Raw genomic sequence first — 26,780 nt, forward strand, 5'->3', positions numbered from 1 at the left:
TATATATGTGTGTGTATATATAATATGTGTAAAATATCGGAATAAAATAAATTGGCTTTTTCAAAGCACTTTTTCAAATAGGTAATTTAAATGTAACAAATTATTAAATTTAAACACTAACAACATCGATTCTGACTTTCTCTCTGTGGAAAAAGAATCGACATATCGGGATTAACAAAATAGAATGTCTATCGTCCGAATGGTTCTCTAAAGATGTCGCCCGCCGTTTGATTGTCCGCCGAGAGGCCTTCACGATCATTGATACAGACCTCGAAGGTCAACCACTCTCCAGCGCCTGTGCTGGCGCGTCAAGTTATCGAAATCGCGCACAAATGCAGTTCAAAAAATCCGATTCTGTGCAAATAAGTCGCTTCTTCTCCCCCCCCCCTTCCCTTTGCAGTGAAAAAGTTAGAAAAAAAGGAAAGAGATACGTATCAATAGCCCGCAGCTTTCTTGATACGCGAAATCCTTCCGATATTTCCGTCGCAATCGTAAAAAATGCAAAGCTTTAAAATGGAAAATGAAACGCAGTGGTATAGATCAAAGCGGACGTTGCGAAAATGGTTTTCGCAAAAGTAATACAAACGACATACGGTTTACACTGTTCTCAGTCTCGATGTATTTTTCCGATTTACCAACAGTCCTACTTCGGCAAGAATGATTAATCCACAATAGATGTAGTAAACTTTTAGCCTATTGCTCTGAGCAGTAAATTGTAATGTAATTTGTAGCAAAAAACGTTTCCAGCACTACCAGACGTCGCAGTTCCCGCAAGATTTAAGCGTTATTAAGCAACTTTTGATAGCGCGCGAAAACGCCTCCTGTCAGAAATGTTAATGTAAATTTTATTACTCAGAGAGCAAAAAGCTACGCCCATCATGGGGATCCGAACTTATTATTCTTTTTTTATTCATTCACGAACAAGAGTCGCACGCATCGTAATTCTTCGTGAGATTTCTAATAAATTCAACGAAAAGCACATTCCTGAAATTAAACGAAAAACCCTCTTCTCAACCTATTGTGGCCCTACATGGGTATTTCGAATCCGGACTGTTTCTATTCCTCGAAATTTCTCAACACGTTGAAGGGCCCCGTAATATACTACATTTTTGTTTCTCGCACAATGAAGTACAGATATTTCTTCTAGAAACTTAAAAATATATCCGTGAATTTTTACAGGTTTTTCGAAGCATTTTAAAGACATAAAAAAAAGGGCTGGACTGGAAATACCCATGTAGGGCCGCATGCAGTGCCGTTTTTCGCATGAGTCACTAAGACTGAAACATCGTGCACACTAGATCGAGTAAATTGGCGAATTTCAACGCGGATACGACACAGATACCGCGCGGTGCATGCACTGTACGCGCCGACAGGAAAATGTCCTATCGCATAAAGCTAGCGCCACAATTTATCACCGTGACCCGCAATATTCTGTATCGCGAAACGCTAAAAGCAACGCAAATAGGGACGGTCAAACAACCGATACGCGCCACTATCTAACCTTCGGCCGATCGCGAGTGTTCTTTCCCTCGCCGTCTTTCTCGCGTACTATTTATACACGTACGTACCTTCGTGTCACACCGGAACGCCAAAGGTGTCCCGCTCCGGTGTGCGGGAAATCCGCGTAGCAACGCCGGAGGAGCCGGCCGATATTCAAGAGCGAAATAACGTACAACTTCGACGATGTTGTTCGTCCGATTCTTCGTTGAATCGCGCGACGAACGAACGAACGAATGTGCGCGCGCTCGCCCGAACCGATGCATAACAATGCGTTTAAATCACGGTTATTCCACTCGTGTACAACCTTGTTCGAACTACAATAATGTAAAAAGGTGCCACGATACGCAACATATATATATATATATATATATATATATACATACGTGTTCTCTCTCCCTCTCTCTCTCTTTCGCTGTCATATCCATAGCACTTTATATGTTCCCTTACCTTCTTCTCTCCACTCCTCTTTTTTTCCTTTTGTTGGACTCTGCCTTCGCCTCCTCCCGAGACCGCTTTCGAAATCCTGTTCGCCGACGTGGCCCCTCTTCCTCCCCTCCAACCCTCCTCTCCGTGACTCCTCGTATCTCTCTCGCGTAGCGAAGATTCCTCCTCGGGATATTCCTTCTTCCTTCTCTCTTTCTTTCCTCCGTCACAGGTCGCCCCGGAGCGTCCGCGCCGGCCGGCGCGTACCGTTCGACGACCGCCTAAAAATATTGCCACCCGGATCGCTCGCTTCGACGACGCGCTCTACCTGCGACTTATCTCGTCGATCGCATCACGCGCTCGTCAATCGTCGTTAACTGCGGGACGATTTTGCGGATTCAACGTCGTCGCAATGCACCGGTGGACGCGATCTTTCGTCGCGCAGTCCGCTCCGGATTCCTCAATGGCATACCTGCCGCCAGGTGTGCGAACACCGACGACGACACCCGCGAATGCCGCGCGAAAACTCGATCGCACGTACGTGTGCGCATACGCTCATTGATCTCGCGGCTTCGCACCTTCTTCCGCGCCCTCGCGTTTACCTCGATCTCCAGCAGTCACCTGGATTAACGGGCGGCGTGACTCATCGTAGGCGGCACAGCTCAATTTGGCTCGCGACAAAGCGTTTTGGATCGTTCAGCGGACATGATAAATCCTGTTTCGAGTCGCGTCGAGAATCGAAGCGCGCGCGGATCGATCGAGCGCGGATCGACAAGGCGCGACGAGAGTTTCACACGACACTGGATTGTCGCGCGGCCAACTTCGCGATGTGTCTCGCATGAAAGATTCTTCTCCGAGGAGAAGCCACCTACAACACGGCGCTTTCTTTCTCGTAGGTAATCGAAACGTATCTACGCGCGGAGAGGCGAGAGTTCGACGTACTCGCGTGGACGCACTCGCGAGAGATGCACGTCCCCTTCGCCGAAGATTCCGTTTTGAAAGACGTGATCGCTAGCGTCTTTCTTTCTTTCTCTCTCTCTATCTCGCCCGTTCTCTCCTTCCCACTCACGTGTTCCGTTCAACCCTCTCCCTCCCCGCTCTCATCTCTCTTTCTCTTTCGCTCCCCTTCGCTTCTCGTCCGTCAAGTTTTCTTTACACACTTTGCTCTCTCTCTCTCTCTCTCTATCTCTCTCTTTTTCTTCTAGGACTCACCGCCCGTCCCGATTCTTTCTAGCTCGTCTCTTCTGGCCCGACAATTATTTCTTCCTTCCGAATCGACGCACCGAAAGAGTAATGCCACGTAACCGTTCTATAACGAGAGCCTCGGTAGTCGACGGTAGCCGCGTAAGGCACGCACTGAAGAGGAACGAGCGCCGACGAGCGCAGACTACGAGAGTTCTCCGTACGTTCACCAATTCACCGCCGCGATCCACGCACTCACCCATCCACCCACTCACACGCACGCGAGCGCGCGCATATACATGTACGCGTGCGCGAGGCGATGGGGGAGAAAAAGAGCGAAACGAAGCCGGTTCCCTATAGAGAAAGGGCGATCGTCGAGAGCAGGAGAGAGAGAGAGAGAGAGAGAGACACGACTGGCGAAGAGGACGAAGAGAGAGGAATGAGAGACGAAGAAAAAGAGGTAAAGCGAACGCGTGCCGAGGCGCAGATCGCAAGATTACTCCGACAAACCCGCGTTGACCCGCGTGACACTTACTGCAAATAGCGAGAGATTCAGAGAACGAGTAAGTGCTTGTATCTTTCTTTCCGAGCTTGATATTCTTCTACCTAAGAAGACTACGCGGTACATATTTGAGCCCGGAGTTGGTGGAAAATTTTTCCAGACCAGAGCAGAAAGAGAGAGAGAGAGAGAGAGAAAAGAGGGAGAAAGAGAAACAAAGAAAGGTGGATCTTGTCGGTGCAAGTTTGAAGAGTCCGATGACTGTTATTCGCGGCAAATCGAGTTCCTGAAATCTTCATCTTACGCATCGCTGTGACGCTAAGTTAGAATCGTAGAGATACGTCGTATCTCTGTTGTTCTGCTTTCTGGCTTTCTCTCTCGCTCGCTTCTTTCCTCGGAAAAGAGACGAGAAGAGAATGACGAGGCAAGTGCGGAAGAAGAGGGTACAAAGGCGGACACAGTAACATTGGGACTAGTCGAATTGCCGTCCGATTGTAGGCGTTATTGGACTTTACGGTTCAGGTGCAACTGTTCGATCGCGCATTCGAATTCAAACGGGGATTTCAAATTTTGTAAAGTGAAATATCCTATCGAGTATTCGGAAACTTCATTCTGGGGTGCGTTCCGAAATTCAACCTTGGCCAACCTCGGAGGTTCTAGGAGTGGAAGGGATATAAATTACCTGAGATAGGAGTTTTTTGGAATGAATTCGGTAGTGGCCAATTATGGCGGTAGGAAAGATATAAATAATTGTACTCAGAGCATTTGCTGCAAGTAGACATTCATTAAGGTGTCGTTACGAACGTGGAAAGTGATAGCGATAGTGGGAATGAAGAAGAATTTGCAGTAACTCATGAATTTAGAAAGAATTACGAAAATTCGTAGCAAAGTGGGAAAAGCAGTTCGTATCGAAGATTATGCGAAAAATATAATACTAAAGCTTGCCGGAAAATAATTCAAGGAATATTTTAGAATGAATTCCACAGTTTTTGATCATTAGAGAATAAATTAGGCAGTCAATAGTCAATAAATTTCACTGCAATATTTCACCTACTTATTTAATGTTAATTTGTTTACGTGTGTGTAAATTGTTTACTATTCTTATTGTTCCAGATCCGGGATTAAAATTTGATAATGGTACTTCAGACAATATTCCACCTTAAAAATAAATACATAAATAAAAGAAATTTAAAAATTTAGAGATAATTTCTCCTTCTTAATTTGTAATCTGTATCAATGAAATACTTACTAATTTGATCCGTTACTAAAATTCCCCTATTCTCACCTCTTGTAATATTTGATTGTCATTAAGTATTAAGCATTATGATGTCGTCCCTTCAAAGGACAAATATTATTCGCCATGATGTCACATATAAGTGTAAGCAATTAAGTCCAGTATAAATGTATAATAATACATTATATAAATCCAATTCGTACATATTTTTATTGCGCTTTTTATGGCATAATTATCACAACCTTTCAATTTTGTGAGGTCAAAAAGTTACCCTCATGGATAACTATGTGTTTTGGAACGACCACCAGAAGTGGAAAGGATATAAATTACCTGAGATAGGAGGTGTTACCATTGGTTAACCAACCAGCTATATTGATAATTCGGGACGGGTACCTAAGATAATCGTAGTAATCAAGATTGAATTTTAGAACGCATCCCTGAGGGTTGAGCAGAATAAATGGTGGTGGAGGCAGGGTAGACTTAGGTTGCAAATAGTTTTCGAACGATATAACTGCGTAAATCACAATTTATCACTCACTTATCATGTCAAGTAAAGATCCTCACAATAGTAAATCGGTTGATTATTTTCCTCGATATATAATTGATGTTTTCCGTGAATTAATTTTACCGATTCCATTGTTGCAAATTAATAGCCGTTTTCTAGCTGATTCGATTTGATGTCGCTATAAATGCATTCTAAAATGTGTTAATAGACTAGGTATATATAACTTATGTAACATGAATTATAAATTTATATTGTCAACGCATTTCGAAACGTATTTAAAAAGATCCGAGTCGGACCGAGTCGATAAATCGAAAACGCTTTATAAAATTCCCCGTCAAATGCAACGAGTTACCCGAACCCACCCTGAAATTTCAAGGTGGAAAATTTTTCTCCCGGGGTACGCAACTGAGTTTCCGAACGACATTACCGTCGTCACTTTGATCACCCGAACGTTTCCAAACGATTCCATAAGTGCACCCGGGTGAAGTTTCCGAACCTTAGTCAGGGAATGAACTGTCTTACCTTTAGTCGAGTAAAAGCATTTATCATCATATAATACAAAATACCGTTACAGAACGTTTTTCTTTATATATAGCAAACTTATACATATACACATAAATAAATCTTAAGGCCCTTGGTCCTTCATTGCAATTGTCCTTGTTCGATGACGTTATAACAAAAATCATGAGAAAAGATAAGTTAAAAACTCAAATTACATGGACACTAATTTTCGGCTATTTATTGATTATTGGGATTACAGGAAAGCGTCCGGGTATTTTTATGAATATGCCAGATCGATCACGAGTGTCATTGTATGTCATATATTCTTTTGTTTCTATATATACTGTAATATAGTTTGGCATATCGTTTCTCGCTGCTGATATCATTAAAGAAAGACAACTATAGTAAGGGCCTGTATTCTGTAACTGTTAATGATAATTAACGTCGTTATCGTTACGTCATCGTTGCGCAGGTATAACAGTATAGCAGAAAAGCTGCACAAAGACACGTAACGATAATGACATGTCGTTAAAACTTACAGAATCGGGTTACAAGAGCCTTAAAAATACAATGAAAATATCATATATTCGAAAGCGTGCAACTTGCGAAGTACGTTCTCTATGATATATAATATTTAATTGATAAATCGATAGTAGTGCAAACTTCTCTCTCTCTCTCTCTCTCTTTCTTTTAACTTCTTGCATCTTTTTCTAACGCCAATTTATCGAGTCTCTTTTCTAACAAATCGGCGTCTAATCGGTGTTTGCATAAATATTGACCTTCTAGAAAAAGGACTGGTATATCGTACCTGTACAAATCATAATACCGCTCGTTTCCTTGCGCGGTAATGTTGACTTCTTCTAAGTTATAACGGCCGCCGAAACGCAAATGTAATTCATTCTTTAGAATGTCGCAGAGTGGACACGGTTTCTTTGTATATAATGTTAATTTTGGCAAGCAAGATACCGGATGATACCTAGAAATTATATAATAATCCTTTCCTACTGAGAAATTTTTCCGTCATATTTATATCGAAGTTAAAAGGTCAATAAAATCGATCGAACTGCCAATGTACAAATATTTATTTCTATAATATAATCAAGTCTCTATATGTAAATATATATATACACCCTAATGTATATATATAGGGTGTCTCAATTCCACGGGGACAAATTTCATGAGAACGTAGAACGGCCTGAGATGAACCAAAAAGTCACCTACCATTTTGCAAATACGCAAAATTTCAAGTTATTAATTATTGAAAATAGCCATGTATGGAGGTTCCTTTAATTAATAACTTAAAAATTTGTGTTTATTTATTTGCAAAATAATAAAAGAACTTTTATATTCACCTTAATTCATTCTACACTGTCATGAAGTTTGTCTCCATGGTTCTAAGACACCCTATATGTACATATATGTATGTTAAAAAATATAGAAAAATCGTACAATTTATACATAGAATAAGATCAAATATATAAAATGTTTGTATACATGTACATATCTGCTTAAAAAATATAACAACATTTCATAACATAGAAATAACTCGTATTTTTCCATACACTCCGTCAATATTACTTCGGCGCTCAAATATCCCGATAAATATTCTAACTTGAGCGAACCATTGGACGCTAAGTTTCAGTTTATAAAACGGCGTAGCTGTGTGATTACACTATTTACGAACTTACAATTTCTCAATTAGGATCGATGACGCACCGCCACCACCGTTACAAATCGATGCAACACCCTTCTCACCAGCTTTGAGAGTATGGACCAAGTGTGTTACAATACGTGCGCCTGACATGCTACAAGATATTAATCTTTATAAGATATTAATATTTATTATTAACATAATCAACAGTTTATAATATACCCATATGTACACAGAAAAAAAAAACAGTACTGCAATATATTATGATGTCCAAAATAATATATTGTATTCAAATCAACCTACCCTATAGGATGTCCGAGTGAAACAGCTCCACCGTGAACGTTTATCTTGGCAGGATCGATATCGAGTAATTTCTGATTTGCTACAACTACCACACTGAATGCTTCGTTGATTTCCCAAAGAGCGATATCGTTTTTATTAACTCCGGCGTTCTCAAGTAGCTAAGATTGATACACAAATTGAGTTATTAAGTTATTATCATGCTCCATCCCTAATTTAAATAACACTTTACCGATACACAACTCACCGATGGCACTGCAAGAGCTGGTGCAATTGGGAAATCTATAGGATCTGTTGCCGCGTCTTGGAAAGCGACAATTCTGGCCAAGGGTTTAAGATTCAGTCTCTGGGCAACTTCGCTGGTCGTCAAAACTAACGCAGCAGCACCGTCGTTTAAAGTGGATGCATTTCCAGCAGTAACTGTGCCATTATCTTTCTGTACGTGCATATATAAGGGAAATACGAAACTTTAGCAAGATATCGATAAGCTACTTGTGTTGCTGTTTTAAAAGGTAAAATATTCTCTCGTACCTGGAAAACAGTGTTCAATTTGGAAAATTTCTCAAAGTTGACCTTTTTATATTCCTCGTCTTCGCTGAATATCACATCTGGTTTACCCTTCTTCTGAGGCACGCTTACGGGTATCAATTCATCTTTAAACGCGTTAGTTTCGTAAGCTGCCGCACTACGTTTGTAACTACTAATAGCGTATTCGTCCTGTTGTTGGCGAGAGATATTTAACTTTTTAGCCGTGCTCTCAGCACAATTACCCATGTGGCATTTATTGTAGACATCGGTTAATCCGTCGAATACAATACCATCCTGTAAGATGATAATATTATGATAGAAGTTGCTTATATATTTCACCAATCACAAATATATCTTTATATATACATAAATTAAAGCAATAAGACTAGATATTTGAGGTGGACAAAATTATTGCCCCACCTTGTGTATGATCAATTAAACTAATGCAAGATAAATAACAGATGCATGATTTAACCTCGAGTTTCAATCCACCATATGATGTTTCGCCACGGGATAAGTAATATGGTACATTGGACATGGATTCCATACCACCAGCTAAAACGATTTCTTGATGACCACATTGCAGAGACTGAGCAGCCAGCATAACACTTTTCATGCCACTTGCACAGACTTTATTTACTGTAGTACATATTGTTGATTTTGGAAGACCTAATATACAGTACATAAAGTGACTTTAGAAACTCTAATAAATTACAGTTTCATATATTTGACAATTTATATTAAATGGAAACGTCAACCATCAAAGAAAATATATATTTCGCAGACCTGCGAATAACGTAGCCTGTCTTGCCGGTGCTTGACCTAGGAAACCTTGACAAACATTGCCCATATATACTTCTTTGACTTGTTCTTTAGCAACATTGGCTCTTTCAATAGCTGCCTAAAAAAGCGATGTGATACTTAACAAATTGTGACATTATCATGTCGATTAATATATGAAAATTCTTACTTGCACTGCTACGGCGCCAAGTTTTGTTGCTGAAATTTTTGACAATGAGCCAAGGAATGAGCCCATCGGAGTACGTACAGCGCTGATTACAACAACATCGTTTAATTTTACTTTGGAACTGTACATACGTGTGCTAATAAAATTCATCTGGAAAAAATTACATTTTGATTAAATTACCCGGATAGTTTTACTATAACATTTGTAATACCAACAAGTCTGTTATAAAAATATACAATATAAAACATCAAGCTAAAATATACAGCTGCATAACACACTTTTAGTCAAATATTTTAAAAAAGCAAAATATATATAAGGTCTGTTCGTTTTCGCTGCACCACTGAACTAGTGCAATAAGTTGAAGCGAGACAAGTATATGTTTTCTCACGCAATACATATGTCTAAAGAACATCTTTATGATATCTTAGGATGTCTTGATATTACCTAGCTGTAATTCATAATGGCATAGATTTTGATTAAGATTTATTTCACGTTCCAAACACTTTGAAGAACTTACAAAAGAAAGTACATGGTTGGTCCATATGGTGTTTCAAAGCGTTTGCAGCGTGAAACCCTAACCTTTATCGTACTATAAAACAGTTCAGAAATTCTCAGCTGTATAATTTATTCTATATAAATATATGATTTAAAATAATCATATATACGCGTTAGTAAGGTGCAATTATAATAATTAATAAATAATAACTTACTTTTGCTAATCTCGTTATAGTCGTCATTGTGAGATGACTGTGAGAAAAAAAACGTACTACTGTCGCTCCACCGTGTACGATGCACTAGCGCGAGATAGCATGTGACGTACATGGATCGACCTTCAATTTCACCGCACACGCGACACTTATAAATATGTTAATCATCTAGAAACTCTTGTTTTCATTTCAGCAGGATTTAAATTAGTTTTTCCTCGAAAAGACCACACCTCTATTATACATCTATTTCCTGTTTTTCAAGAATAATAATCAATTTGTATTCGGAATTCTTGCACCGGAAAGAATATTAGAAAGAATATTCAAATATTGATTCTTCCGACTGTGTTGTAATATTTTCGCTATTACAATAAATAAAATCGCCAATCGAATTGGATGGGTCAAATAATTTTTATAACAAACTTTGTTCTATTCAAATAATTTTTATAACCAACTTTATATTAGGTAATTCGCGGGCAGGATAGGTTAAGTATGGCTCAAGATACAGATATATTTTAATATATGCATCGTATACTAAGCTGAATAATTATCACGTTATTTTTCAAGAAAATACATTATTTTATATATATTCATTCTTTATTTTATACATTCAAATCATATGCATTCTTTAGTAGAGTTTTTGCGATAACGTCTCTCAGATATGATAACTGCTAAAGTGCTTTCCGGTGCCAGCAGATCTACTGTTTTGTGTTATCTATAGATTTCAAATGTAGGCAATAACTACGTTTGCATGCCAACGTTAATCCGGTTTAATAAAAACCGTGTTTAAAGCCCGTATCAGACTATCGATTGGGGATTGTGATTGAATGGGATTTGGCTAATCAGCGCAAAGTTAACTAAATTTTAATTTAATGAAATTTAGTGAACTTTACACTGATTGGTCAATTTTCAATTCAATCTCAATCTCTAATCTGTAATCTGATACGGGCTTTATGATCTCAATTCAGACCTGCTGTAACTTCATTGGTCGATTTCCAATTCATATTTTGATACGGACTTTAGTGCTATTACCGCTCAACGAGTTCCATCATTTGCCATGTTTGATGCTGGCGGCGCTGTAGATGTTGACAGCTGTCCAGAGTCATCGCTAGTGATCCATACTGAAGGTGTGCCGAGTGTGTTTTTTCTGATAGGTAGTTGCATTACCGCATACACCTTGGTACGCTGCGCATATCCTTGCGTATAAAATCACCTGATAATTATCAAAGCGTAATCGATCGAAGAAAAACAGGAATTCCCGGTATCGAGGTGATACGCGATATTACGATACGCGTAGCCATCCTATCACGACAGGTCTAACCTAATTGTTACCAGAATAAATTAACCAGAATGAATTAACGTAGCCGTGTCTTGGCGTGTCGTGCTTTGTGTGCAATCAAGAGTTTATCGAGTTCATTCCGTGGACATCCGATATCAGTGCGAAGTATCTGAACTCGCATAAAATGAACATCGAGGAGAACAGGCTGAAGACGTTCGAGGAATGGCCAGCAAACGCCGCGGTCGATGCGGCGCGAATCGCAAAAGCGGGCTTTTATTATACCGGACAGGGTTTAGAGGTGCAATGTTTCTTGTGCGGTACGACAATAACCGATTGGAACTACGGCGACCAGGCTATGGCGCGTCATCGACTGGCACAGCCCGCTTGTCCTTTCGTCGTTAACCCGGTCGATACCTGTAATATACCGTTGGTACCGGCGTCAGCCAGCGACGTGACGGTACCGTCAGTAACATCATCGTCGCCAGTCACACGGCATTCCAACGTTGTCAAGGGTAAACCAGGTGAAGTACAACGGGATATCGTTGTGCAGAGTACAAATTCTTTGAGAGATTATGGTACCACTTCGCAAAGATTACGATCGTTCGTCCATTGGCCCATACCTTCCGTCGTTTCCCCGGAGCAATTGGCTAAATCAGGTTTTTACTACCTTCAGTATAGCGACCTGGTGAGGAAAAAGTTGTAACACATGCTGTCAATATTATTCTAAATCTATCGGGCGTACATTGAGTGCTTCCTTTCAGCTACAAATATATTCTGTTGTGCACTCCGAGGCTTGTAAACATATTAATTAGAAGATAGGGTGTATCTTTGTCCACAAAATTATTACTTCATTTTCATGTATCATTTTATACAAATAACAGGTAGAGTGTGTATATTGCGGAGGCATTTTGACGAAATGGGAAGCTGGCGATGATCCAGATAGTGAACACAGATTACATTTTCCAAATTGTGATTTCTATATGAGATATGAAACAGAAGATGGTACATTACCATATTATATTATCAGATTATTATTATATTATACATTATTATTTTAACATTATCACATTATTATTATATTATACATTACTAGATTAATACTTTTATATTAATATATTTATATGTATACTTTACTTTTAGTTTTGAACTTTAGTTTCATTTAATTTCGTTTTATTACTATGTTTTTACTAATAGTATATTTATATGTTTGATGTACTTATTCGCCATTTTTTTAATTCTTTCAACAGAGGCATTAGAATTAGCCAATGTTACTTTAGTGTCTGGCGCAACAACAGGCATGACAGATTTAGGAATACAAGTACATACAGCACCTAGCAATCCAAAGAATACAACATACGAAGACAGATTACGAACTTTTGTAGGATGGCCTACAGATCATAAACAAACACCGGAAATGTTGTCCGCTTCTGGATTTTACTACACCGGTTAGAATTTACTCGTTTAATTTTAACTATTCATATGCCAGAGCAATATTTGATATTTTCTCGAGTAACTAACTTTTACTAATGCACTTGTCAGGAACTCAAGATCAAGTCAGATGTTTTCATTGTGATGGTGGACTACGAAACTGGGAGCCAATAGATGACGTATGGTTCGAACATGCACGATGGTTTCCAACATGTACTTTTGTCAATCTAGTGCGTGGGCCAGAATTTGTCAAACACTGTATAGATAATAGACCACCTTTGGATCCTAAGGTATCTTTCTATTTCTTTGTCATTATCTTATCATTTTATCAATAAATGAGCAATAAAATATAGACAGTTGTACACCTAGTGTACAATAGAGTCTATTATTGCACATTTAAACGAGAAGATGTTTAAACATATATTTAACGTGTATATTTACAGCTACGTGTAATAAAATAATCATGATTATTGCGATTACACGAGCTTATTCGTTTGCTAACTTTGAATCCGTTTATCCGTTTATTCGTTTATCTTTTTATACGAAGGGAAGTCTTGTTGCCTTTTTTCGAATCGTGCGAGGCAAGAAAAACAATCAGCAATAATATAATACCGCATATATGCTTTTCTTCGTATGAGTGATACAAAGTCGTAATCGTGTAAATAGTTATTTGTATTATTGTTAAATATACGTGTATATATATCGTAAAATCCGTTTAAAAGATTCAACGTTTGGTTAGGCCGAAACGGCTTCCATCGGGCATTTTTAAACGCTTAAACGTATATTCGATAAACGGACGAGAGTCCTAGTATGTAACATATTTTTAAGAGAATCCTAGTATGTAACATATTTTTCTACTCTTGCATTTATTTATCTTTATTTATACATAGATATTAGGCGAAACACCAGACGAGGAAGGTGAAGATGTTTTAGAAACTTTAGCAGCTACATCTCTCCCTACAGTTCCGCAATCTGCGCAATCTTTACGTGTGATAACAGATTCAGTAATTGCAAAGTTATTAGATACTGCTCCAGTACTGGTAAGTAGAACGATTTAATTAATTTATATACGGAATGAACCGTTATTTCTATGTAAAAAGTTGTAAAATCGTAAGTTTGTTTTTAGGAACTATTAGAAGGAACGATAAATTTATCCCTTGGTATCTTAAAGTTCACTCATATATATAAAACACGGGAAAAAAACTTGATTACACCATTTCTAGTGGTACTCGTGCAAATGATTTGCAATACTCGGCTTTACTTGTTTCTTACATCGATTTGTTTATCATATAAATGAATTTCTATGAATGAGGGTCAACTGCTGTTAGCGCGTGATAAGTTTTTATGTTTATATTATATAAATTTACAGAAGATTCCGTTTTGATCCACATTTTGGGCCTTTTTCAGTGAATATAACGCAAACCATAATAAAAATTAAAAACGCTCGAGCAGACTGTAATTAAAATTTTATCGCAATATGCACGCGATAAAGTAAACTGATGATACATAATTCGATCCGTCAAAATCCGTTATCTTTCAAACATTCTTAAGCGATAATGTGGAAAAATAAGAACTTTCCAAGCCGTATGAACCACTGCTTTGTTATTTATAGAGCCTTGATAACATTAATTTATATACCTTTTTATAGAGTGCACTTGAAATTGGATTATCTGTAGATAGAGTAAAGAGGACTCTAAAGAAAAGAATGGAGGAATATGGTGTAACTTACACAAGTGCTGAAGAACTTATACAGGATGTTCTGAATGATCAAACTATGGAAGATTATAATAGGTATTCCAAACACAAATTATGATATACAGGGTGTCCCAAATTAATCTTAGTTCTCGTAGTGTATCAGACTATAGATTGGGGATTGTGATTGAACAGGTGAAATTGAACAGAAAAGTCCTATACTATTTTGCAATTAACACGCAAAATTTCGAGTTATCAATGATTGAAAATAGCCATGTATAGGCTTCTTTAATTAATAATTCAAAAATTTGCGTGTTATTTGCAAAATGGTAAAGAACTTTTTCGTTCAAAGTGGCTTAATCTACAAATATATGACAATTGTTGTACCTAAAAACAGACATACATCTTATATATTTTATATATATATATATATATATATATTGAACTTTGACCCTTGAACCTTGAACTTGTTGTTAGGTACAATATAAAATGTCATATACTTGTAGATTAGACTATTCAAAACAAAGAAGTCTCTCACCATTTTGCAAATAACACGCAAATTGTTGAGTTATTAATTAAAAAAGCTTTTATTTATTTCCAATTACTGATGATAACTCGAAATTTTGCAAAATGGAACATTTCAGTTTCACCCGTTCTACTTGTACACCACGGGAATCAAGATTAGTTTGAGACACCCTGTATAGTATGTTACGTGCGATTAGACATACTTGTGTCATCGAGACAACATCATTTAGAAGATCATTTTTCCCCCAACAGTGGCGCTTCTGACTCATCATTTTCGGAATCGGTTACGTCAGTGGATCGAGTTGTTGCGCAAATAGCTCATGAGGCTACAAGCACGTCCAATGACACCGAAAAACCCGATGTATGTTCCGAGATGAATGATTTGGATGATAAAGACGAAGATAACGAAGGTGAAGAGCGAGAAACTGGCGCAGCCAAAAGTGGTGCCTCCAAAGATAAAGAGCGGAAAGCCGATGTAGTCGATAAACAGGACGAACTCGAGGGGAAGAAGGCGGATAAATCCGATAACATAAGTAAGTGATACAGGCATAAGAAATAACATGATTCAGTATTATATCCATTCTGTGAATCTATTTTATATCGCTTTCATCGTATTTTTTTATCCTTATCGTTCCGATAACGCGACTTTAAAACCGCTTTCGAATTTTATCTGAATTGGAATTGGAAATGATAACACTGTCCACAATGCATTTTTTTGTTTCAAAGTACACGCTATGCTATCGTGTACAATCCTTGGCCATATTATTAGACGCATCTTAATTTTTTTACATTTCTTCATTAACTTCCGAGGACCAGCTTTATAATATGGCTCGTCCATTGATCGAATTATGTAAAGGAATTATTCTATAAAATGGTATTTATTTTTTTATGACGTCATTGCACTCGGCTGTTACAACGACCTTGAACAAGTATGAATCCGTGCTAGTTGCATTGTCTGTGATAACGGGAACAGACGTGAGCTTTGAGTGTGTGTCAATTGAGCTTTAGTTTTATTTTTGTTCATTTGTGACTCGAAACTTCAAATTCTTTGCTAACTGAAGAAATAAATTTTTGTGTGAGAAATATTAATATTTTTTACAAAAATTATGGATAAAACAAGTGATTTGACATTTCAGAAGATCGCAGAGGTAAAAGCACTATTTGACATTGAAAATTAATTCCAATCGAGTAAACATAAAATTAATAGCTTTCCTTCTCTTCCTAGCCTGCATTCTATTCTAAAGAATCAAAGTGCGTCTAATAATATGGGCAGGGTCTGTATGTTCTGTATTATATGCATATGGTAATTTGTACTTTCGAAAAAAAGATATACACAAGCGTATCTCATGTGTAAATGTTTCCATGTTTTATACTTCATTGTTCTTTCAGCATTACAAGAGGAGAACAGGAAATTGAAAGAGGCTCGTTTATGCAAAATTTGCATGGACAATGATGTATCTATAGTATTTTTACCCTGTGGACATTTAGCGACATGCATCTTCTGCGCGTCGTCTCTTACATTCTGTCCGATGTGTAGAATAATGATACGCGCCAGTGTTCGTACCTTCTTGTCCTAAGTCAAATTTCAACGCATTTATTAGATTTTAACGTGTTATCGTGTATATACTTTATAATGTTTTGGAAATATCTTCATATAAATTTTTACTTGCGACAATAACATAGGTTATATTAGTAACTGTTAGTTATATCGATATATATTCCAAAGTTACCGGTATATAGTCCAAAGATTCTTCATTGAACACACATTGGTTGATTCCGTTAAATATAGGAAAGTAATTTGGGTTTGTTCTTTCTAAAATATATTTATTTTAACACGTTAACTGCCGCATTGATTTTTATTAATTGCTCAGAAACTTAATTAAAAATTTAATGATATATAGCAGATAAATGCAGTTTTAAACGTATATGTTTTTTTTTCTTTTCTTTTTGGTTTCAAAGGTTCATTCTCTGTCTTACGTCGTACAATTTTATTAGATATAGTTACATTTTATTGTATATATTAACGAGATGCTTTAATATGATAATGACAAGTGACCATTGCTGCATTCAACGTGTTAATAAAGAATTGGACTTTATTTTGTTAATAACNTTAAAGATACATATCGTAAACAGTGAACGGAGATATAGTCTTTGAAATATATCTGTTCTTCAATTTGAATTTTAATAATTATATAATATATAATTACACAATTTTCATATGTATTTATATATTTAATTTGTAGTCGCAGTAACTGACAATATTACATGAGGCCTGCTTAAATCGTGCAAATTACGATTCTTTCTTGAATAGAATTAAGCTTGAAATGTTCATCGTTTCTGAAATGTATCTTATATTTATGTACAGGTATTATTATAATAAATTATATTTTTGTACTAAATTGCTAAGAAATTTCGTTATAAGATATCACGTAGACGCATATGACATATTGATGTATAAATTTATCATTAACTGGTTCAAATAGTTTATTGTCTAACGAGATAACATTTTTATGGCATGATATATATCACGTCCATATATTTCTCAGGTATTAAAAACATTATAAGTTGGAGATATGGTTATACACCTTGATATATATACATACAAAATCTATTTTGTTTCTGTAGTTATAAGTAGGAATATGGAAATTAATGTGATTTCGCAGTAAGCTTTCTAATCGACCGCTTCTTAATTGAGTAGGCAATTCGTGATGAATTTTTACGGCTTAGACAAATATTGAACTAAAATAGCAATTCGGTTTATTGTTTATATTAAGATGATTGACACGCTCTGGCACATCTTAGTATCGCCTGCGAAAGATTTTAATACAGTCTTGCGCAGTCTAATCACAAGGAACTTCGCTAAAAAATGTTTCTATTCAAGTGATAACATTGTATATACCTGATATTGTGTTGTATTTTATTTATTTTGTATCAATTTTAATTAAGTTATTGTTTTTATTATTTATGTGTATTTGTCATTTTTGTTATAAAAATTATTTTGCAATAATATAGCTTTTACAAAAAAATGCCCTATTTTGTACATCTTCATGAATTTATTTATATAATAAATGCAATAGATTTAATTGATATTAATTTATATATTGTACATTTAAAGTAAATAAGATGTAAGTAGTGACTACTCACAAAAATGTAAGTTTTTATAAGAAATTAAATTTGCTTCAAGTTAATATGAGATTTAAGAAATTGTAAGATATTCTTATATTTATTCGGATTTAATAATTGAAGTGAGACATTTGATGATACTAACTCTTTCTTTTGATATAATTACTCATTCTCGGCGTGTTATAAGAAATATAATATACAAACAAATGTTACATATGTGCGGGTTATATTATGGATTAGTTATTAAGCTTACAAATATGTTTACAGTATTTATAACGTTAAGAAATTTTACGGAACAATATCGGATACATCACACAATAGAAGAGTGGACAAATAAAAATATAAATTATATTATTCTTTAATAGTTATAATTTATACATGGATGCAACGAGTTACAAATAGGCATACCAATTATTTACCAATTATTTTACCTTTTAGCGGAAATTGCGCACTTTAGGTACACGAGACGAGTTTATCAGAAACATTACAAAAGAGGATCTTTAATTACTGATACCCCCACCGCATGTCATGATAAAATTTATGAGTAGAAATATATATAAGATCATTTTCCACCGCGTTCTTGTTCTCCGTGTTGTGTTCGTTAGTGGTGAATACATAATGTTATGAGGTGATCGAGAGGTTGTCAAACGGCATTATACTAATATACCAGTGTATGTATGTCCAGTAAATACTAGTACTTAGCATTTAAGTCTAGGAACGTATATTAATTGAAATTGTCGTAAAAATAAAAAAGATAATGGTTGGGTTTTAAGGAATATACAGATACAGGATTGATATAAATATGATATCGTCGAAGTGTATGCGCACGCATTGTGTTTGTGTATCGTAAATCGGGCAAATTCAACTAGATAAGAATAAAAAAACGAAATTGTATATCCTAAAAGAATGTTTCTTATGTTCGAATTGTGATATTACGCGAAGACGGGACAGACAATACTGCAAAATAAAAATCTATTTGTTGCAACACAATAATATATCTTGTTATTTTCTATAGTTTCTCTATATACTTGATTCAGTCTTGAAAAATAAAATGTAATTATCATTCGGTGATAGAACTTTGTCGAGCCGCTTTCCTTAGAACTTGATTACACACTGACTCAAAGACTCAGATAAGAAAATGTTTAACCACAGCTGCAATTGTATGACGGCTACTCGCAACAAAAAGAATAGATCATATTTCCCGAGTATAACGTCAAACATTTCATATAAAATTATAATGATGTGACACATGTATTATTTGTAATCATAAAGTATTTATTTGTGATACAAACGATTTTACAAAAACATTGCAAATAAATGCTGGATCTACATATAATCAAGGTGCAATATTTTACATGTAAAATGTTATTCTTTCTCCCTAATTTCTGTTTATATTACAGTTTTCTATGCAAAGTCTGATAAAATATGGTGTAGTTTTATACAAGAATGTCTTCATAAAAGTACATTCTCCCATACAGACCTCCTAAAGACGTCTGTGCCGCCGTCCTGTTTTCTTTCTTTCGCTCCTTGTGTGGTAAAGAGAGAGAGAGAGAGAGAGAGAGGGAGAAAGAGAGAAAGAGAGCACAGTGCGCGACTGTTGTGGCTCATATAATCCACAGAGCTCTGGTTGTACGAAATTTAAATGAGAAGACGACCCATTCGACTCTGTTCCAGGTCGTCGCGTGTCGCTCGGATTGGCGCTGATCCCCCTTCCCTTCGCCTCTGCGAAATTCGACGGCAGGAAAACGGCGCTTTTCCCTAAGCTGGCAGCGGGGCATGTTTTCCCACCGACCGGCTCCGCCAGTCAGCCCGTCGACTCGTTGCGGAGCGTTGCTACAGCGAAGCGGAGCGGGTCGCGCAAGCCGAGTGAAGACCACGAACAACGAACGTTCGGAGAAGCCGAATCGCTCCGCTCGTAGCTGTGACCAGTCACATTAACGTAACGATAGTATTTCCAAGAGAGGCGAAATTGCTTCTGGACGTCCGGTCACAGTTTCTCACGGAAATCGTTGCGTTACAAGCGATATCGATACCCCCGTTCGTGCCGTATCGACCGTATCGACATCCAAGAGGGGAGCGAAGCCTCCGACGAAGACGTGACGTCAACTTCACCCGATATAACCCGAGCGCACGAGAGAGAGAAAGAGAGAAGTTGGCAAGACAGACGCGGCATAAGTAAGGCGACGAGCCCGGCGTTATCAGCGGGTAAGTTGAACGCTGACCGATCAGTGGGGGAGATTACGGGGAGAAATGTAAATAGATAAGATTGCGGTCACTCCGCCATTGCATGGCTTATCTCTCGCGTAGCTCTCTCGTAGATTATTGCGACTTCCCGCGAAAGTCTGGCGACACACGTCTGGCGCAATCGCTTCTCCGTACCGAGCAAGCGATCTCGACGCCTTCGTGTGCGTGTTTCCTTTGTCCGCCTCCGCCGAACGGACGGCATAAATAATTCATAAAGCCGCGCGAGCACACGTCACGCGCGCTCAGCGACGGCCGCGAGACGAGATCGTGTCGACGCGTATCGACGGATTTTTCAGTCAACATTCTTCGGGAATTCCTCGAAACCATCGGGAGTCGCGAGAATCATCTTGCGTGCGACGCAGCCGCGTGCTTCTGTATTTTCCTCGAATACACACACGCATCTACGTGTAATTATATATTAAGTTATATATCAGATTGACACGAACAGGTTCCCCTTAACGCTCGCAACGATCGTGAGCGTCATTCCGTTTCTGTCCAAAGGGGAAACAACTGACCTCTCCGATCTATCGACTCGATCTGACTCGGCCAGCATTCCGATATTCGGTACAGTATCGCAAATTATAGTACACGTGACACGAACTGTAGATGGTGATACTGCAGATATTGGAACGTTGCCCGAGTCGAGTCGGCGAATCGAAAACGCCGGAAGGCAGAACGATGCTCGTTGCGAGCGTTGAGTGAAACCCGCCCAACGTCCCTGATCAACAACAATGGAGATTGCACGGCTCATGTTCGTCGATAAGTCGTACGTAACTTGCCGATAGGCCACATCTGTTATCACATGTAAACATCTGGATCTCGACTTTCGGGATCTTTTAATGCCCTCTCGAGTGCGCGTGCTCTCGCAGATCGCAGATAACATTCGATTTTTATCATCGTGACGCGATTCAACTGTCCCGAAATAGTCACAGGGCGGATATCGCCACGCACAGCTGCGTCACGCGCGGCGCCGTTTCTCTCTGTCTCTCTTTTCCCTCTTCCCTTCTCACTCTCTCGTACAAAGGCACAGCTTGGTACACGAGACATTCCACATCTGCCCCCCCCCCCCCCCCCCCNCCCCTCCCCCTTGTCTCGATCCCTCTTCCTTTCGCTCGCGTTCTTCTCTCTCTCTCTCTCTTTCTCTCTCTCTCTCTTTTGTCGGCAGCTAAATATCCGTTGTACTTTGAAATCTCGTTCTCTAGTGCGTGAACGTCACGCTTTGACGATTTCCGAGAGAAAAGGAAGGGAAGCAGATGCGTGGCTTCAGAGGGGGTATCGTCTATGTTGCCTCCCCGGCGCCACTGTTTGTTATTTCGACGCGGTGGCGAGTGATTTTTGTCCTATCTCTCCGAGGACCGTAAAGAATCGTCCCCGGGCTACTGCGAGAGTTTCGTCAAGCACGAAACAACCCAGGCAGAAAATAACGATGACGTGAAAATGACGTCAAAACGATGAACGAATGGTCGAAAAAAGAGTTTTATAATCATTTTTCTCGTCATTTGACATCACCGCTATTTTCTGCTCCACCTGGGAAGTCCCGAGAAAACACTTTTCTCGATACTTGTCTCGGTATTGATTGATTATTGTGTTATTAAGATGGCAATACTGCGATATTCATGTTGACTGATATTACGAGATAGCATTGGCAATTCACTGCTGTAGTTATCGCGAGATATATCTATTTTTCACTAACTTAAAGTACCGACAAACACCTTTGACCAACGTAGCAGATAGTGAGGATTGACGTAATTAATCGCTTCGTTGTAATCTTCTTTATTTTGGCGTGGCGATGGAAAATCACTCTATCAGTATTATCCGAAAGTATAAATCTACAATCACGAGTGTGTGAGCACAATTTGAACCTTTGGATCTTCATTGTTAATCATAGTGAACAAATATAAAGATAATATTCTTTGTTAACAGTATGAAAGTATTGTTACATTTCAAGATATTTCGTGCCGGAAAAAAGTAACAGTTTAGTAACAAATTATAGCAACTCTGGCAGAAGGTGAAACAGATGAGTACGTATATTCCAGGTCATTTGAGGTCATATAATAACATCTTCCGACAAAATAAATAATAAGTAAATAGTAATCGACTAGAAACATTTGTAAGAGCTACGTGGCTTCCAGTTCTTCTTTTTCGGCTTTTCATCATTACTTTAATCTCTCTTCTTCCTTTCTAAGAATTATTCGTTACGATTATTCGTTACCTGCGAACGGAAATTTTACTGTATCGCGAAAATTTATTTCTGATTCAGTCCACTGGAATTTACAGACCAATAATGTTTTCTTGTGAACGATAATTGTTTTGAACGTTTCGCTCCTTTACGCCGAAGCGTAGTCAGTTCCAGACAGAGATTGCGATCTTTTTTAAGATACTAGGATTTCTAGGATGAGATAAAGCGTTGATGATAAGTGAGTTTGAATAAGATGTTGAAATTTGTAATAAAGTGTCATTTGCTTCTGGATATTTTTACATTTCTCGTTAACATCTTAATACTTCTGCAGTCACCTCTCACTCTGTAGTCACTAGAAACTTATGCAATCGAGAAGAGAGAGAGAGAGAGAGAGAGAATGAGAGATAAATGCATCTCGACTAGAAACGGTATGGCAGTAACACAGTGAATGCCTGCGTGTGCAGACGAAATTGCTGAGCACGGAAATTAATATTCAACGTGAGTGCAATTAATTAATTAATTAATTAATTAATCGTAAACGGGAAATACGAGACAACACAAATATTGAAAAGATGCCATCGTAAGTGTGTACATACAGGATGGGTCCAAAGTTTATGTACAGTTGAATATCTCATAAACAAAGCAATTTTGAAAAAAATGTTTTAAATAAAAGTTGTAGGATTTAAAAAGATCAATTTACCGGTATTATCTGTTTCACCTTGGGTGAAGTCATCAAAGTCAAGTGGAAAGTCAATTTCATTTTTTTTTTTTTTTTTTAATGGAACCATATAGTTTTCTTAGTAATATTTTTTTGTACTTTTGTACGCAGAATGGACAGAGGAATTGATTTGTGTTAAGAAAACTATATGAATCTATTAAAAACAAATAAAATTGACCTTCATTTGACCTTCATTCGTTCTTCACCCAAGGCCAAACTGATGAGATCAATAAATAGATTCCTTTAAAACACAGCAAATTTTAAGAACAACGTTTAGAAACCCTACAACTTTTATATAAAACATTCTCAAAATTGCATCGTTTACGAGATATTCGACTGTATCTAGACTTTTAGCCCACTCTGTATATGTTTAATTTATATCTCAATATATTTCATATATATCTATAAATTTCATGTATATATTTTATTCTTATTTCCATGCATTAAAAAATTTTATGTTAAAAACAGTCCACTGAAATTTTGTGTTACTTTAACATGGAGGATGTGTGTAAGTATGTACATATCAGGTCATTCGGAAAGTGTTAAAAGATATACAAATATAATGTTAAATTAAGCATTTACCTTGTCAACATGTTAACAAGATGGATGTGTTAATTTAATATTATATTTGTATACTTTTTAACGTAACTTTTTGAAGCAACACAATTTCTATGGACCGTTTTTAATAAAAAATTGTTTACTGTATATATCAGATGGTTGATGACATTTCTTCGGATACCGCGACTTTATTGCCATTTTACATAAATGAAAAACGTTCTTTGTCTCTCCTTTAAATTGTCGTAGACTTTTAATTTTTGTCAAGGTCGTGTATTTTTGTAATGAACGTGTACTACGGTTTATAACTGATCCACGTGTCCATCCAAGTGTTAAATAGAACACCCTGTGTATATTCATTCCATATAGATATACACAGTATATTTTATTGATACGTGAATTAATTTTCAAGCGCGGTATAATGCAAATGAAAATGTCCCAATATAACGTATGCCATTGATAGAAGCATTACAAACGAGCAGTGAGTAAACCACGCTTCGTGTACTGAATAATAAATGCGTTTGTACTCCACAAATAGAAAGGAAGAAGCTACAGAGAGAGAGAGAGAGAGAGAGATAGAGAGAGAGAGAGAGAGAGAGAGAAATATAGGGAGGGTTATACTGTCAAGTAAAGAACATCCTAGGAATGTGACTGATCGTGCCTAGGTAAAAGGATAGTCACAATGGTCTATCCTTTCAAAATTCCAGACGACTCCGTGTCCTCCTGACATTCTTTTACCTAAAAATACCTACATCCCGTGGCAGGAAATTCCAAGAGGCCTATTTTCGTTGAATTCACTAATACAATAGATAGACGTCGGAAAAAATGTTGACGCCGTCAATAATTCAAAAGCTAAAATAGATGTATTTGACGCACACATGCGCGCGCGCGCGCGTGTGTGTGTGTGTGTGTGTAAAATACACCTATTTTAGCTTTTGAATTATCGATGGCGCCAACATTTATATATATATATATATATATATATATATATTGTATATATGTATATATATATAACACCAAGCACCAGTCGCATACATCTTGCCGATCATAATTAAGGTTGTTATTCTCAATTTTATACATGCACACATGAACTTGAAAACCACCTAGGAAGGCCTAGGAAGTAAGTGTCAAAGTTTACGTGACGCGGTTGGTAGACACGTAACTGGGATGTCCCGTCTACAAAGCACTCGTTGTTAAAAGTTTCGCGGTTTTGTAACTGTTCTATCATCGTTGACTCATATCCTGTCATATCCCAGCACGCTCCGTCAGCGAGCGCTGAACTTTATCATAGCATCGCAAATATTCACATCCCATATTCCACAAAGTTCTCTTTTTTCTTCTGAAGAAAGAACTCTGTTCGATTAGTTCTCAAACCGAGCATCGCTCATTGTCATTTTGCAGATCCCTCCAATCGCGCGCTCGTCACGAACGCTCCACCCCAAAGATGACCGCTGGAATGTTGGAATACAGGGATTTTGGAGGAGCCTTAAAAGATCCGACCCCTGTGCCGAAAGCAACGGCAAACGAGAGCGGCAATGAATTGATGACAGGTCGCGACGATGTGGACTATACGGATTATCGGTTCGAGTCCGCAAGATTGGACAGTTTCGCTGAATGGCCGTTGACGTATCTGGATCGGGAGACACTCGCAGCGGCTGGCTTTTACTACACCGGTAAGACGGACGCGGTGAAATGTTTCGAATGCCACTTGACACTGTGCAAATGGTCGAAAAGCGACAATCCCTGGGTGGACCACCAGCGATTCTCCGAGAGATGCAGGTTCCTCCGCGGCATCCCCTGTGGAAACGTGCCGATCAACGTTGATCCCGACACCGTAGCGCCACCGGAACCGAGAACCCGCGACTACTGCGGCATTTATGGTGTGCAATATCGGCCGAACGCCGTCGTCGACACTCCCGTCGAGGTTTATTTCGAGAAAACCGAGAAACCGAATACGATCAACCTCAACGAGCTGCGAGAGGCGAGACATCCTGAATACGCCAACGTCAGCGACCGAGTGGCCACGTTCGCGACATGGCCGGAGGGGAAGGTTCAAACGAAGGAACAGTTGGCGGATGCCGGCTTTTATTATTCCAAAGTGGGGGACAGAACGATCTGTTACTATTGCGGGGGAGGCCTGGAAGGCTGGGAACCGAACGATGTGCCTTTGCAGGAACACATCAAGTGGTTCGCCAAATGCAAATACGCCTTGCTCAAACTGGAGAGTGAGAAGACCAACTCCACCGCGTCATCTCACATATGATGTCACCCGATAATAAGATGAGGCTATTTCGACAATTGCATACGAGGGGAGTCGCGTTAATTGTCCGATATGCAATGCAACAAATATGAAACGATAATTGAACTCTAACTTGTTTCAGGAACCCTTAAACGGGGTGTTAACGGATCGAAAGAGAGAGAAGGAAGGAGAGGGGGAGAAAGATGCCGAAGATAACCACTAGAGTAACAATAAATCGTTCTCGAGAACGTAAGAACATTGCTACAAATTTTCAATGAACTAAAACTGGCTGGAACATAAGACGCTTGGGAAATAAAGAGGAAACGTGCCGCGACGAAGTTCGTGGAATCATCGGGCGGCAGGGGAAACGTGTGATGTATGTGATACAATAGGGAAATGGAGGAGCGTACATCTCGTAGGACTTGAGTGATTTATACGGCGAAATATATGAAAAACAAGCGTGCGTGAGACATGTTCCAATGTCCGAATTCTAACTGGCGCCAGAAGCCCGCGAGTCTACGGTTCGGCAACGCACGGACCGTCCCATCGTAGCAATTTTTATCGCAATCAACCGAACGTATTTGATCAATTTGGACACCCGCTACAATCCGGCGTGTTCCGCAACGCGAACGAGACTCGTAAATAAGGCTTAATGACATGACTCATACGGCGCATCGATTTGAACGTACATAGACAAGCACATACACGCACTATATATTAATATATTAATAATAATTACACATATAATGTATTAATATATATTAATATTAATATTATATATATATATATATATATATATATATA

General features: G+C 38.1%; 4 protein-coding genes across 9 annotated transcripts in view; 2 read left to right on the forward strand and 2 right to left on the reverse strand.

Moving 5' to 3' along the window:
* LOC106751810 overlaps window positions 1-3,740 on the reverse strand; it is a 66,909-nt gene extending 63,169 nt beyond the window's left edge. For both annotated transcript variants that reach the window (XM_014632991.1, XM_014632990.1), the window contains exon 1: window positions 1,948-3,740. The gene's annotated coding sequence lies outside the window, so the exon portion shown is untranslated. The remainder of the gene's footprint in view (window positions 1-1,947) is intronic.
* Window positions 3,741-6,805: 3,065 nt separating this feature from the next.
* LOC106751809 (acetyl-CoA acetyltransferase, mitochondrial) lies at window positions 6,806-10,107 on the reverse strand. The gene is made up of 8 exons (XM_014632989.1): window positions 10,001-10,107; window positions 9,294-9,440; window positions 9,110-9,224; window positions 8,799-8,992; window positions 8,327-8,617; window positions 8,043-8,231; window positions 7,799-7,956; window positions 6,806-7,649 (listed from the first exon to the last, which is right to left on the reverse strand). The coding sequence occupies exons 1-8, from the start codon at window positions 10,025-10,027 to the stop codon at window positions 7,529-7,531; spliced, it is 1,242 nt and encodes a 413-aa protein (XP_014488475.1). The 5' UTR covers window positions 10,028-10,107; the 3' UTR covers window positions 6,806-7,528.
* A 1,008-nt stretch (window positions 10,108-11,115) lies between these two features.
* Window positions 11,116-17,019, forward strand: LOC106751808 (baculoviral IAP repeat-containing protein 7-like). Of its 2 annotated transcripts, XM_014632986.1 has the most exons (8): window positions 11,116-11,958; window positions 12,155-12,275; window positions 12,521-12,718; window positions 12,813-12,991; window positions 13,592-13,741; window positions 14,350-14,492; window positions 15,171-15,451; window positions 16,308-17,019. In XM_014632986.1, the coding sequence occupies exons 1-8, from the start codon at window positions 11,458-11,460 to the stop codon at window positions 16,493-16,495; spliced, it is 1,761 nt and encodes a 586-aa protein (XP_014488472.1). In that variant the 5' UTR covers window positions 11,116-11,457; the 3' UTR covers window positions 16,496-17,019. The 2 variants fall into 2 exon arrangements, with proteins under 2 accessions (XP_014488472.1, XP_014488474.1); XM_014632988.1 differs by lacking the exon at window positions 12,155-12,275 and having other exon boundaries at window positions 11,116-11,794.
* Window positions 17,020-19,438: 2,419 nt separating this feature from the next.
* On the forward strand, window positions 19,439-26,762 carry LOC106751824 (death-associated inhibitor of apoptosis 1-like). Of its 4 annotated transcripts, none has more exons than XM_014633016.1 (2): window positions 19,439-20,246; window positions 25,139-26,762. In XM_014633016.1, exon 2 carries the CDS (start codon window positions 25,182-25,184, stop codon window positions 25,998-26,000), a length of 819 nt encoding a protein of 272 aa, XP_014488502.1. In that variant the 5' UTR covers window positions 19,439-20,246; window positions 25,139-25,181; the 3' UTR covers window positions 26,001-26,762. The 4 variants fall into 4 exon arrangements, with proteins under 4 accessions (XP_014488502.1, XP_014488500.1, XP_014488503.1 ...); XM_014633014.1 differs by lacking the exon at window positions 19,439-20,246 and adding an exon at window positions 20,948-21,051; XM_014633017.1 differs by lacking the exon at window positions 19,439-20,246 and adding an exon at window positions 22,871-22,962.
* The last annotated feature ends 18 nt before the right edge of the window (window positions 26,763-26,780 follow it).

Source organism: Dinoponera quadriceps, unplaced genomic scaffold (assembly GCF_001313825.1).
Source record: "Dinoponera quadriceps isolate SergipeBrazil2010 unplaced genomic scaffold, ASM131382v1 scaffold179, whole genome shotgun sequence".
Lineage (NCBI taxonomy): Eukaryota > Metazoa > Arthropoda > Insecta > Hymenoptera > Formicidae > Dinoponera > Dinoponera quadriceps.